Consider the following 12,276-nt stretch of genomic DNA (forward strand, 5'->3'; position numbering starts at 1 on the left):
CGTTGGTGTCCACCACCAAGCAGCATCCCAGCTTGCCGTCCAGCTGCCCGTCTCACATGCCCTTCGCACGCGACACCACGAAGACGACTCCTCATCAACCCGCCACGAAACTCTCCACCGACCCCCATCTACCTGCGATCTTCGCCGCTTGACGTCAGACCTACGAGAAACCTCCAACTCCTCTTCCGCATGCCTTTCGAACCTGCGATACTCTCACAAACCGATCGAAACCTCCAACATTACCCCGCGATCATGGCGACCGACGTACACAAGAAGGCAGACGCTGCGGTCCCAGCTCCAGGTCCAAATGCTGGCTTGCTCAGGAAACCAGTCGATGCGCACCCAGCGGGTCGTATCAAGCATAACAAGCTGATGCAAATCCTCCGCGGTGTCTCCTTCGCCGTCTATTTCGCAGCATGCTGCGCAAGGTACGAAGCTCTATACCCCGCTCTGCCCTGCGACGAAAGAAGACCACAGCTAACCTGAAGCTTGCGCCAGTATCTTCATCACCCAGCTGATGGGCTGCGGCCTGTACCTGGTCAACCGCGAGCTCTACTACGCCTACATGGCCCTGACGAAACAGTCCTTCGCCCTGACCACGACCGCGATGACACACATTTGGGGCCCTACGAAGATCCGAATAAGCGGCGATGCATCGGTAGCGGGGCAAATACGGCAGACACCTGGCGGTGGCGTTGAGTTCGACTTCCCCGAGCGCTTGATTCTGATTGCGAACCATCAGATCTACACAGACTGGCTGTACCTCTGGTGGGTGGCGTACGCCAACGAGCCGGGCATGCATGGGCACATCTACATTATCTTGAAGGAGTCGCTCAAGTACATCCCCCTCGTCGGCTGGGGCATGATGTTCTACGGCTTCATCTTCATGTCGCGCAAGATGTCGACGGACCAGCCGCGCCTAGCGCATCGCCTCGGCAAGTTGAAGATGGAGCACACTACTCCCAGTGGCAAGAAGCACCGCGACCCGATGTGGCTGCTTCTCTTCCCCGAGGGCACAAATTTGTCAGGCAACGGCCGCAGGAAGTCAGCGGCATGGGCGGAGCAGACGGGTCTAAAGGACCCCGAGCACCTTCTACTCCCGCGTAGCACTGGCATGTACTTTTGCCTGAAGGAGTTGAAGGGGACTCTGGACTACGTCTATGACTGCACTGTCGCATACGAAGGCGTCCCGTAAGTTCCTGGCACCAGCCGATCCCGTCTGAGACATGAGCTAACAACATTCCAGCCGTGGAAAGTACGGCGAGTCCTACTTCACCCTTGCAAGCACCTACTTCCAGGGCCGACCCCCGAAATCGGTCAACTTCCACTGGCGTCGCTTCCGCGTCGCCGACATGCCCCTCCACGACCAGAAGGAATTCGACGCCTGGGTGCGCGAGAGGTGGTACGAGAAGGACGCCCTGATGGAGGAGTACCTCGTCAACGGCCGCTTCCCACCAAGCGAGGACAACAAGAAGGGATACATCGAGACCGAGGTCCGCTTGAAGCACTGGTGGGAGCTGTCGCAAGTCTTTGTTGTTGTCGGAGCCGCCGGGCTCATTTTTAGGATGTTCATCAACACGATGCAGCGATGGGCGGCGGCCTTCTAAGCCGAGGAGCGGCCAGCTTGACGTTATGATGTGATGTTTTACTTCTAGTTTGGAAGCTGGATATATGGTGGTTCGGCAATGGATTGGGTACACGTTCATGATTCCCCCGGTGGCTGGTGATTAGCGAGCGATTTCTCATACACGGTGGTTCGGTACATGGTTCGGTCTGGATAGGTACGGTGTATGGCCTGCTTTCATTGACGGCCCTCAGAGCGTCGTTTGACGACACAAATGTGAGGCTTATTGGATTAGAGAAGATATACATACAGAAAACTTGGGATCAGCACTGCCACAAGGACAGTTGAGTCAATTTTCACCCCTAAACTTAGTTGCTGTTGACGAGATTGTTATTTTGAAGGTTCAAATCAATTAGCCTACTTACAAGTATAACCTTTCCATCGCTCAACAAAGCTACAGTACAAGAAACTTCCTAATCCGGTATCTCCAAGGCTATCTAGACCCTCACGTTTGCACTCACTGCCCCCCTCATAGCCGCCAGCCGCTGCCGCCGCTGCCCCCAGCCCCCGAGTGAGCCCTTGATGAGGCCTCGCCCACTGATGCCTTCACATACCCATATAGCTGGGCGGGCCTAGATAAGGAGAGGAAATACTAATCCAAGCCCTCCTATTAGCTAATTATGAATACAACAATAGTTATAGCAAGTATTTCAAGTCATTTGGGGGCTGTCGATTTGACTACTTAGGTGGTGATAACAGCATTCTTTCCTTATATTGGCTGTATAGGTAGCTTGTCAAGTGACCTGCCCTTGCGGAAGCGCTGCTTGGGATACCATTCAAGTTAACTAGGGAGGGTTACCTGAGCATGCATCTAAATATCACTCTGTACTTTCAATGGCTCCTCATCTCAATGCTGGGCCATTTTTATGTGGCCCTTCATTCCAACCACTGTCTGCATGCTACGTCCCCTATCCCGGCTTCCTTCTCAAAGAATCTTACGGGCATTCAAAGCAGTGCAACGCCAACAAATGGCTGCAGCCAAGGCACCTTGGGAACCGATTAGTTGCCTCGTTGAAGCGCCAATCAAATAAATTGCACGGAACCGAAACTTCCCCTCTTTTGATGACCAGACGAGACTGCAAATTAGTCTACATGCTGCTTCTTTTGATTTTGATAACGTAGAGACCTGCTGAATATGCTGTGCCGGTACAACAAGTATTCCGATGCAATTCAGACTGCTAGCTCTTGGATTGAGGCTCGCGAGAAGCTTTGGGTCTCGGTTTTCAAGGGGTGGACATCGAACGACGAAGTTCCGGTCCCCGACAAGATCCCCGACAGAGAATTCTCTCACACCGCGATTCAGATAGGTGTCCTCGCAGAAGACGCGCCCCCGCCTGGCACATCAAGCAGCAAGTCGGGCAATAAGAGAACCGCGACGGGCGAACCCCCCACGCCATCACCCCACAAGGTGAAGCCTTGCAGGAAGGCCGGGGCACCGGTCTTCCTCAAGGTCAACCGCCATTGGACTGATGAGATCATTTATCCTAAGGTTTATAGCAAAGGCAGCTCGTTTCCTAACAATGTCGGGATTATCCACCCCCCTGGTTTCCACCTTCCAACCTGGAAGGGACGCCTGATGTTGGCACACGACGACGCTGAAATGACAAGAATCGGCAGAATCAACCTGCAGCAAGTTGTATTCTGGGTACGACATCGGGTGCGTTATTCACTCGTCAACAACCTGCGCGGTCGCGAGTCGTGGCTTGCAGGCGATGATGGTGGAAAAGAGAACCAGCCTCACACCGCAGCCCATTTCTACACGCCCATCCTCATGACAGAGGACCACTCGCAACTGCGTCAGATTGATCTCATCGCCGAATCTGCTCGCGACAACGTGTTTTCATCCAAGATGCTGCTTGACGTGGCTTGCACATACCGATATGAGGACAAGATGGGTTTCGGGCGTGAGTTATTACCTCTGTTCCAGCAGAATTGAATACTGACGCGTTATGAACAGAATTAAAGCTTGCTGCAGACTGTTTCAGTAGGATATTGGCGATGGAAGTTTTTGGGGTTGCGGCGTTGAATAAACAAGGGCGGTTTGATGCATTGGTTTTCTTTTCCTTCTTTTGTTTTTAGTTGTCACGCAGTAGGGTTAAGAGGCCGAACCGTTATCAAGACTTATCCTACTAATTCGTCACCTGGAAATCCAATCGGAGCAGCTCAACAAGCTGCAGCACATGGTTATGTTGGGACTTTGAGGGTTTTGAGATACCGCGGGTACAATATGAATCCACAAGATCATAGCGGACAGACAGCACTTCACTGGGCGACATCACTCCGAGAAGCTGGGACGGTCAACTGTCTGCTCAGCCTTCCGAATACGAAGAGCGGCACTTCTGACTGCAATGGACGTACGTCTCTCCGTTACGCAGGAGAAGGTGGTCGTATCGAAATCGCAGAAATGTTCCTTCAACTCCCAAGTGAAACTCTTCACCGGCGAACGAAAGTCAGTCGCGGTCGATAAATCACGGATTAACCACCAAATCCGAAGAGCTTAGAAGTCAGCATGGCCGACAAATATGGCAAGACGGCGCTCCATCTGGCTGCTGAGTACGGAGCCCCAAACACAGTCGAATTGCTGCTAGACCACGGGGCCGATGCGACCATCACTAAGATTCGCGACGTATGTGACCGGTCATGTCTCGATTTTGCCATCGAAGCAGGTCAAGAAGCACTGCAAGACGATCGAGACAGAGGCCGGTACAAGGATGTACTGAGGCTGCTACTTCCCGTGGTTGGAGAGATATCGTGTTGGATGGAGTCTGTACATGAGCAGCGGGCGGGAACGGATGCGGTGATGGTGGCATTTTCAAACCGCTGAGAATTGCAATTTAATTGCCAAGCGGAACTAGAGATTCTGTCAGATTAGAGGTAGTAAAAAATAATAGTGAGGTATTGTCTTGTTCTTGTGTGTGTTCAATAATAAAAGATCTTCTACTATTTATGTCCAGAGTGAGGGCTTTTACCCTTATCCATAGAGTTTGGCATAACCATAGAAAACTCTTCTCAGCTCCTCTCAAGGTCGCATAGTGGCGGACACCTTTCATAGTGACTGACACCTCTCAAGGTTATCATGGCCAATTTGACACGCCCCCTCAGGGACAACGCGCATGCCGGGGTTCCCTGACCTAAGTTTTGGCCATATTGTCTGTATCTGGAAGATCACGAGCTTCCATATCCCATACGTCGTTTTTCATAGCCTCAGCGACTTGTCTCTCGTCTTCCTCTACAAGCTCGCATTCCCTGTTGCGTTCTAGAAGCGCTCGCTGGTCGCTTAGGCGTAGTTGTTGGCAAAAAATCTTAAACTGCGGCAAAGCAAGCGCCTTCGTAAGTCCGTCCGCCATGAGTTGTGCTGACGGCGTATACGCGACAGAGACGCGATGCTCAGCGATCTCCTGCCTCAGCCAGTGGTTGTGTATGTCGACATGTCGGAGGCGCGTCTGAAGTTGCACAAGCTCCGCGTTGACAAGGCGAACAGTCTGCTGGTTATCGCATTGTATTTGTATAGTCGGCTGGGTGCGCGTGGGAGTTGCAAACTGCGCTTCTGGCATGCTTTCTATAGGTAGTTGAACTTGTAGGGCACCTATTAGGCGGCTTGCGAAGAGTGCTTCTCGCGCTGCTTGTGATAGAGAGAGGAGTTCCGCTTCAGTTGTCGACGTTGTGACAGTTGTCTGCTTATTAGCCTTCCAGGCGACGATCCCTCCAAATAGCTTCATAGCGAACGCTTGTGAGCTCTTGCGATCAAGCGTGTTATCCGCAAAACTAGCGTCAGAAGCTACTTCAAGCGTATCGTCGTCGCTCCCTGGCGTAGCGCCATACTCGAGGCAGAGGTAGCGCGTATTATATAAGTATCGTAGTACGCGTTCAACCGCTTTATGGTGCGTAGGGCCTGGGTTGTGATTGAATCTTGCGAGGCGGCTTGCTGCGAAGGCGATATCTGGCCGCGTCATTACTGCTGCGTAGAGAATTGTTCCAACGCGCTTCTGATAGTGATTGATTTCCCACGGCGCAGCTTCCCCATCATTTGGGAAGAGCTCAGTCTTCGTCATAGGCGTATAGGCGCGCTCTTCAGGCGCTTCTGCGTTATCAGCGCGTGGCGTAATAAGCTTCCGTACCTTCTCTGCAAATACAGCTTGTGATAGCCATAGCTTTCGCGTAAAGCGGTCTCGTATAACCTCAATGCCGAGGAACCATTGGAGGTCTTTGCCTCCCTCAAGGTGGTAGCGTTTCTGAAGTGCGTTGATAGCCTCCTGTGCGTCTGCGGAGTGTTCGCGAGGAAACGCTAGCACACAGTCGTCAACGTAGAAGAAGAATGTTACTTGGCCTCGTTGCCAACAGCAGTTCTCGCCCGCTACGCGTGAGAAGCCTAGCGCTCTAAGTCCTGCTTCTAGATGGCGTTGCCATAGAATAGGAGATCGGCGAAGTCCGTAGAGTGCTTTCTGTAAGCGTAGAATGACTCCTGGGCGGCGGTAGCCTGGCGGAAGCTGCATAAAGACTGTTTCATCAAGAGTAGCGTGTACAAACGCGTTAACAGCATCATATTGTAGCAGCTCCATATCAAAGCGTGCTGCAAGTGCCATTAGAATGCGGAACGACATACCTGCGAGCGTAGCGGCGTACGTATCCCGCGCGTCTTTCGCCTGTTGGTCACCCCGGATCACAAGTCTCGCTTTGAACTTCGCTAACCGCCCGTGTTTATCGAGTTTATACGTATAGACCCAGTGGCAGCCGAGAACTTGATGACCGCGGGCCTCGCTCTTGGCTACTTCGCGCCAGGATCGCGACGTCTCATGCCCTCTCAGATGGCTCTGTTCGGCCTCAAGAAACTCCCTTGCAAAGGGGTGCGCTTTTGTAGCGTTATTTCGCGGTGCCAGCTGATCGTGAGATGTGGGTAGAGCGGGCAATGTTCTCCAAGGGTCTCCAAGCGGACTCCGCTGAGCTCCGTACGTATTCGTACTCCTTGGGTGCCTCTCGCTCTCCGGCTTTTGTTCGGCCACGGCAGACGCTCCCTGTTGAAGGTCTATCTCGTCTATAGCCGCCTTTCGGGTACAACCTACTCCTGTTGTAGTTTCGGAGGCTTCCCACCCCACGCGCGCACTCAAAGGGTGATCAGCCCAGGTGCAACAGTCCGCAGGGCCATCCATCGATCGCTTGGTCTTATCCTTATATGTCTTTTGTGCGCGCGGCTGGGCGCTGCCAGCCAAGAAGGCAGCTTTGAACGACGTGCGTGGCGCCCAGCGTAGCAGCGGAGGAATAGTTTTCGAATCTTCAGACGTTTTTGAAGGGTGGTCGCTATGTTCCCGCCCCCTCACGTCGAGCAGAGTGCTCCGTAGAGCTGTGAAGAACGCCGAAGGCGGTGGAGGTGTCTCCGGAGGGGTCATAAGTTGAAACCTCGCTTTTGTATATAGAGCATCCTCTGGAGGAGGCGTCCCACGCTCCAGGGCTGCTATATCACTCAGCTCGGCGTGCTCATAGTCTTCGACCACCTCATCTGCTTCTTCATCAGCGTCTTGCGGTATAGTGGTCCTATTTGTCTGGTCAATTAGCTGCGTTATACGCTCTTGGATCTCTTGTAAGTCCATATAGCGGAATTCTTCTGCAAGCTCCTTTAGGTTGCCATTAAAGAACTGCTTTTCGTTGAAGACTACGTCTCGCGTAGTGAATACCTCGTCTCGTAAGGGATTCCATATTCGGAAAGAGTTGCTCGAGCTATAGCCCACGAGATAACCAATAAATGCTCGTGGAGCTAGTCTCTGGCGGCGGTTCTGCTTGAGTTGCGCTTGTCGAGTCATAGCAAACGCCTTGCAGCCGTATGCTCGAAGGTGTGAAAGATCTGGGCGTGCGTAGGGCGCTGCTTCTGCGGCCCAGAAGTGCTTGTGGAACACCTCGTATGGTGTTCGCCAGCCTCTCGAGGCTGTAGGGGTTCTGTTGTAGAGATATGTTGATGCTTTTGTCGCTTCCGGCCATAGGATATCTGGCAACTTAGCTCCGGACGCCATAGCTCGCGCGCGTTGCTTAATAGTAGCTGCAATTCGTTCAGCTCCGCCATTTTGGGCTTGTGTGTTTGGCGCGCAAGGCTCGAGTCTTATTCCGCGTGATTCGATCTCTGAGACTACTCGCGGATGCTTCAGGATCTCGTTGTCCGTTTCTATGACTTTCACTCGTGCTCCATACTGGGTCGATAGGAGTGTGAGGAAGTCGGTAATAACAGTAAGTAGGACATCTGTAGTCCGTCTCGTGAGGTAGAAGTCCCAGGTATAGGATGATGATCGATCCGTCACTAGAAGCGTATATCGGTAGCCTCCATAGCCCTCATCGTAGTCGTGGAAGTCTATAGCAATACGATCGGCAGGCTTCTCTCGTAGTAGGGCTTCCTTCACTGCTCTTCGCACCTGGCGGTGTAGCTTGCTTGTTCCACACGCGTCACAGTCGATCGTTGAAATAGCAGAGCCTCCTGTGAGCAGTCGTACGCCGCGCGAGGAGCCGACAAGGTGGCGTATTGCCTCTGGGCCTGGGTGGCCTAGGCGGCGGTGCCACATTGTTGTACTCCCACGGATCGGCTTTCGACGCGTTGCTGTGGTGTATTTGTGCCGTTGTTGCGGTTTTGGCGTCTCATCCACTGCTTGTGGGATTGGAGCTATTACAGCTAATGCTGCTTCGTTTTCAAGGGGTCGATACTCGAGAACTTGCTGATGATGGTGCTCTTGGAGAGCGCAGAGATATGATGAGTCGGATCTGCGTAGGCAGTTGTTATGTGGGCTCATATCCCACCATATGCCACGCTGGCGTAGCTGTCGGAGAGAGACAAGGCTGCTTGCAAAGCCTGAACAAAGTGCTGCATTGTATAGCCGCAACTTTGTCGTACTACCGCCGCGCCCCCTCAGCTTGATCTCAGCTGTGCCGTAGCCCTCAATAGGCACCTGATGTGCGCCTGCCCATATGAAGTCGCCTGGAGCGGCTCCATAGAGTGTTATAAACCTCGATGGGTTGTTGAAAACGTGAATTGTCGCTCCTGAGTCAAGTATAGCTGAGTTACGTAGCTCGTACGTAGAGGGTTGCGTGTGAAATGCGCTGTGGGCTTTGCCTCTACACCTTCCATATAGTCAGGCTTCCATATTGCTGCTTAGCTTGAGCTTTCGAATGCGTTCCGCAAGCTCTTCATCGTTATTAATCCGGTCTTCGACGAGCCTATGCGTTGGTTCGTGACGTGCAAGTCGCTCAGGGCGTAGATCTTCAAAGACTATCCAGCACTTTGAAAGTGGATGGAGGCCGAGGCATGCAGGACAGAGCTTTTCGTCCTCAGTCTCCGTCTTTGCGAGTGCTCTCTTTCGAGACCCATCTCTCATAGGCGTTGCGCGAGATAGACCTGCGTTTCGAGGAGCTCCTTGTGTGCCTCGTTGCGCTCGTCGTCCGAGGTTACGCTTTATAGGAGTAATGGCCTCCTGCTCTGAGTCTTGGGTAGTAGCGCCATCTGCGTCGCCTAATATCGTTGGTCCAAAGGCTCCACGGCCGCTCTTAGCGCGTGGGTTGGCGTTCTTGATAGTTCGGAGGAACTCTCTTGTCTTCTCAATGACATCACCTACAGTGAGGGTGCCCTCTTTCGCCTTATCAGATGCGTTCGTATGGTATGAGAAGATCCAGTTATCGATATAGCTATTGCTAAGCGCATCGACATAATCCGGGAACCACTGGTCAGCTTCTCTGGCTTGTGGAAGGCTACTCGCCTGTGCCTCACAGATCGCTCGCTCCCATTTTGTGAGCCAGTCTTCTACATCGCGCTTTGTAGCTAGCTTCTTGCGGGCTGGGAGTTGGAGGACTGCACTATATTCGGCTTTTGCAGTAGCTTTTCGTTCGCTATCGCTGGATCCTACGCGCTTCTGAAGCTCATAGATCCACTCGTCAAGGTTCTTATCAGCTGTACAGCAGTGTCGTAGGAGTTCTGGGTCAGCTGTATCCCTGATCCAGTCTTGTAGGACGCGGATGCTCTTCATACGAGCTTCGTAACGCTTGATTCGAAACGTGTAATCAGCTTGTCGATCACGATATAGCTCGCGGTTGGCTCGCGAGAGCTCTGCGAGGTTTTCAGCACGCGCGACTGCAGCGTCGTTGTCTGGATCTAGGATGACCGCTGCAGAGTTTGCTCCACCCCCGGACGGATGGTCAGAGATCTCTGGAGCGTCTGGAGCTGTCGTGAGTGCGTCGAGACGGCTCTGGAACGCGCCGGGCATAGCCTGAATGTGTTCTGCTGGATTGATGTGCTTCCAGAGATCGTAGGACTTTGCTTTTGACTGCAGCTGATCGAACCAGAGGATCCAGTCGCGCGTTGAGCGTAGCTCGATCGTCTTTATAGTTGCTGTCGTCATATTGATAGAAAAGAGTATATAAGAAGATAAATAGGCTTCTGACTAGATTCGCGGATTCAGACTGTTAATTGTCAGATTAGAGGTAGTAAAAAATAATAGTGAGGTATTGTCTTGTTCTTGTGTGTGTTCAATAATAAAAGATCTTCTACTATTTATGTCCAGAGTGAGGGCTTTTACCCTTATCCATAGAGTTTGGCATAACCATAGAAAACTCTTCTCAGCTCCTCTCAAGGTCGCATAGTGGCGGACACCTTTCATAGTGACTGACACCTCTCAAGGTTATCATGGCCAATTTGACAGATTCACAAGCGACGCCAAGAACTCAGTGATTGCCTTAATTGCGTTAGCGTATTTGAACGACTCGCGTAAAGCCCCAATTGAGACGAACATGCGCTCGGCTTCGGAATCGATCTCACTCGGCCCGGAATTTCCAGGCCTCCAATTTATTCGTTGCGTCTGAGGTCTGTTTGGGCCTGACCAGACTAGACCGTCGCCGTCGCTTGTAGTGTTATCTGCAACTGGATCTCAGGGCGCAGCCGTGCTTTACACGGCCCGGATAGCAAAACTCTATATCATTGAGAGACGATGTGTATGTACTTCAGTATCAACTGCAATCTCGTTTCGGAGACATGTTGGCGTGGATTATCATAAAGGGATTCCGGCTAACTAGACAATCCCTGTAAGTATCTCGGGAAAAACTGTTCTGGGAACTGACAATAAGGTAATGACATATAAACTTTTCGCCGGCATATAGGCCAGTATCAGATAACGAGTCTGCTGTATCAGTGATATTATACAACGAGTCAAACCCCATGAACCTCCCGCTAGGTTGCGAAGTCCAAGCTTCAATTTTCGCAAATAAAAAGCGGATAACGCCAGACGTTCAGACGAAGTTGTAAATACCATCTCTCACCAATAGTTCCCAACTGACTTCTCCTTATTGGCCAATCCTTCCTGTCGAATTATCAACCAACACTCGTTAGGTATGATCAGTTCCAATCCTCGTTCCAAAGTCGGCATGTAAACTAATGAAAGGACTATTTAGAGTCACAATGCAGCCCTTCACCTTCGTCCTGACCGCCGTCTTCGCCGCCACGGTAACGGCACAGGGCTGCCATTTCTGGGTTCGAGAGAAGTCAACCGGGAACAACGTGTTGCAGAAGTGTCTCCAAAAGAACGAGGGGACGACCGCCTTGATCAATGGCGCAGCAAGCGTGTACCTCCAGGCCGACTCAAACTGCCGCGTGACGGTGAGCAATACTGGATACAACACAGCGCCCATAGGATTCGACGCGTACTACGACGGCCCTTGCTAATGTATGTTTGCACCCGTCTGGCATTGGATCGCTCAAGTCATGCTGACGTCGTTTGATACAGTGCAACGCCTGGGCCAATATCGTGGGAATTTCTGGTGTTCTTACGACGTTCGTTTGTAATTATTGCTTTCCGCCAAGTACATACATTTGCGAAGCGAACGGTGTTGAGCGCGTGAAAGATTCGGGTTTATCAGAGCCAGTCTGCTGTCGGACAGAAGCTAAGATACTCAACGTGTTCAGTTGGCGAAATCTGCAAGTTTCACGACCGTTGAAATCCAAAGTTTTCCCGGTGACAATGTTTGATTTCCCGAAGTCTGTTCGGTGAATGAGGCATGCCGGCATGACAGTCTTGCTAATTACATGAGCAAGCTCGGAAGCTCGGTCCGAGTGGAGATACGTCGTCCTTCCCCGCCTTGGTTAGGAGGAGCCAAGTCTTACAAGCAGGACCGCAGCCTACCCGGATTCGTCGACCATCGTAGAATGCTGCACTCCATCCCTCATGTGGTAAGGAGGTTTCTAAGAACGCTTTCGTTGCCCTGGCGCTGGATCTGCCTTCAGCCCCTCCAGAAACCGTTTTGTTGCCCTCTGACTAGATACACAATAACCGAATGAAGCCCGAACGTTTGGCTTGGTAGCTCGACGGATCGGCAAAGTCTTGATGTGGAACTATCTGCGCTTGACTTTGCCTCGGAATCTGGAAGCTGACCGAAGACATGCAGCCAAAAGCGGTCGAATAAAAAACTACCATAGTCGAAGTGATAGGCTTGGCCCACCTGTCAACCACGCCAAGGGTCTTCGAATAGCCGCCAATGGATGACATGTGTCCGCAGCGAGGATGCCTGATGGTGCGCCTGGGATGGTCCGCCTTGTGGTAGCCCAGTGCATTTGCGATGGTGTGAGATTTTCCCCTCATGCCAGACTGATGACATCCCCTCTACATTATGTTAAGTCGGTGGTCATGTAGTAATTC

General features: G+C 52.0%; 5 protein-coding genes across 5 annotated transcripts; 3 read left to right on the forward strand and 2 right to left on the reverse strand.

Annotated features, from left to right (window-relative positions):
• Positions 1-252: 252 nt before the first annotated feature.
• Positions 253-1,607, forward strand: CGGC5_v005037 (putative acyltransferase; the record flags this gene model as incomplete). Its single annotated transcript, XM_032031256.1, has 3 exons — positions 253-428; positions 499-1,191; positions 1,247-1,607. The coding sequence occupies 3 exons, from the start codon at positions 253-255 to the stop codon at positions 1,605-1,607; spliced, it is 1,230 nt and encodes a 409-aa protein (XP_031893436.1).
• A 1,152-nt stretch (positions 1,608-2,759) lies between these two features.
• CGGC5_v005038 (uncharacterized protein) lies at positions 2,760-3,560 on the forward strand (the record flags this gene model as incomplete). The annotated part of the gene is made up of 1 exon (XM_032031267.1): positions 2,760-3,560. One exon carries the CDS (start codon positions 2,760-2,762, stop codon positions 3,558-3,560), a length of 801 nt encoding a protein of 266 aa, XP_031893435.1.
• Positions 3,561-4,755: 1,195 nt separating this feature from the next.
• GIP-3 (Copia protein) lies at positions 4,756-8,166 on the reverse strand (the record flags this gene model as incomplete). The annotated part of the gene is made up of 1 exon (XM_032031278.1): positions 4,756-8,166. The coding sequence occupies one exon, from the start codon at positions 8,164-8,166 to the stop codon at positions 4,756-4,758; it is 3,411 nt and encodes a 1,136-aa protein (XP_031893434.1).
• A 564-nt stretch (positions 8,167-8,730) lies between these two features.
• CGGC5_v005040 (uncharacterized protein) lies at positions 8,731-9,990 on the reverse strand (the record flags this gene model as incomplete). Its single annotated transcript, XM_032031289.1, has 1 exon — positions 8,731-9,990. One exon carries the CDS (start codon positions 9,988-9,990, stop codon positions 8,731-8,733), a length of 1,260 nt encoding a protein of 419 aa, XP_031893443.1.
• Positions 9,991-11,042: 1,052 nt separating this feature from the next.
• Positions 11,043-11,306, forward strand: CGGC5_v005041 (uncharacterized protein; the record flags this gene model as incomplete). Its single annotated transcript, XM_032031300.1, has 1 exon — positions 11,043-11,306. The coding sequence occupies one exon, from the start codon at positions 11,043-11,045 to the stop codon at positions 11,304-11,306; it is 264 nt and encodes an 87-aa protein (XP_031893442.1).
• Between the last annotated feature and the right edge of the window lie 970 nt (positions 11,307-12,276).

The sequence above is a fragment of the Colletotrichum fructicola genome, assembly GCF_000319635.2.
Source record: "Colletotrichum fructicola Nara gc5 chromosome Unknown KSG_Nara_v1_contig03, whole genome shotgun sequence".
Classification (NCBI taxonomy): Eukaryota; Fungi; Ascomycota; class Sordariomycetes; order Glomerellales; family Glomerellaceae; genus Colletotrichum; species Colletotrichum fructicola.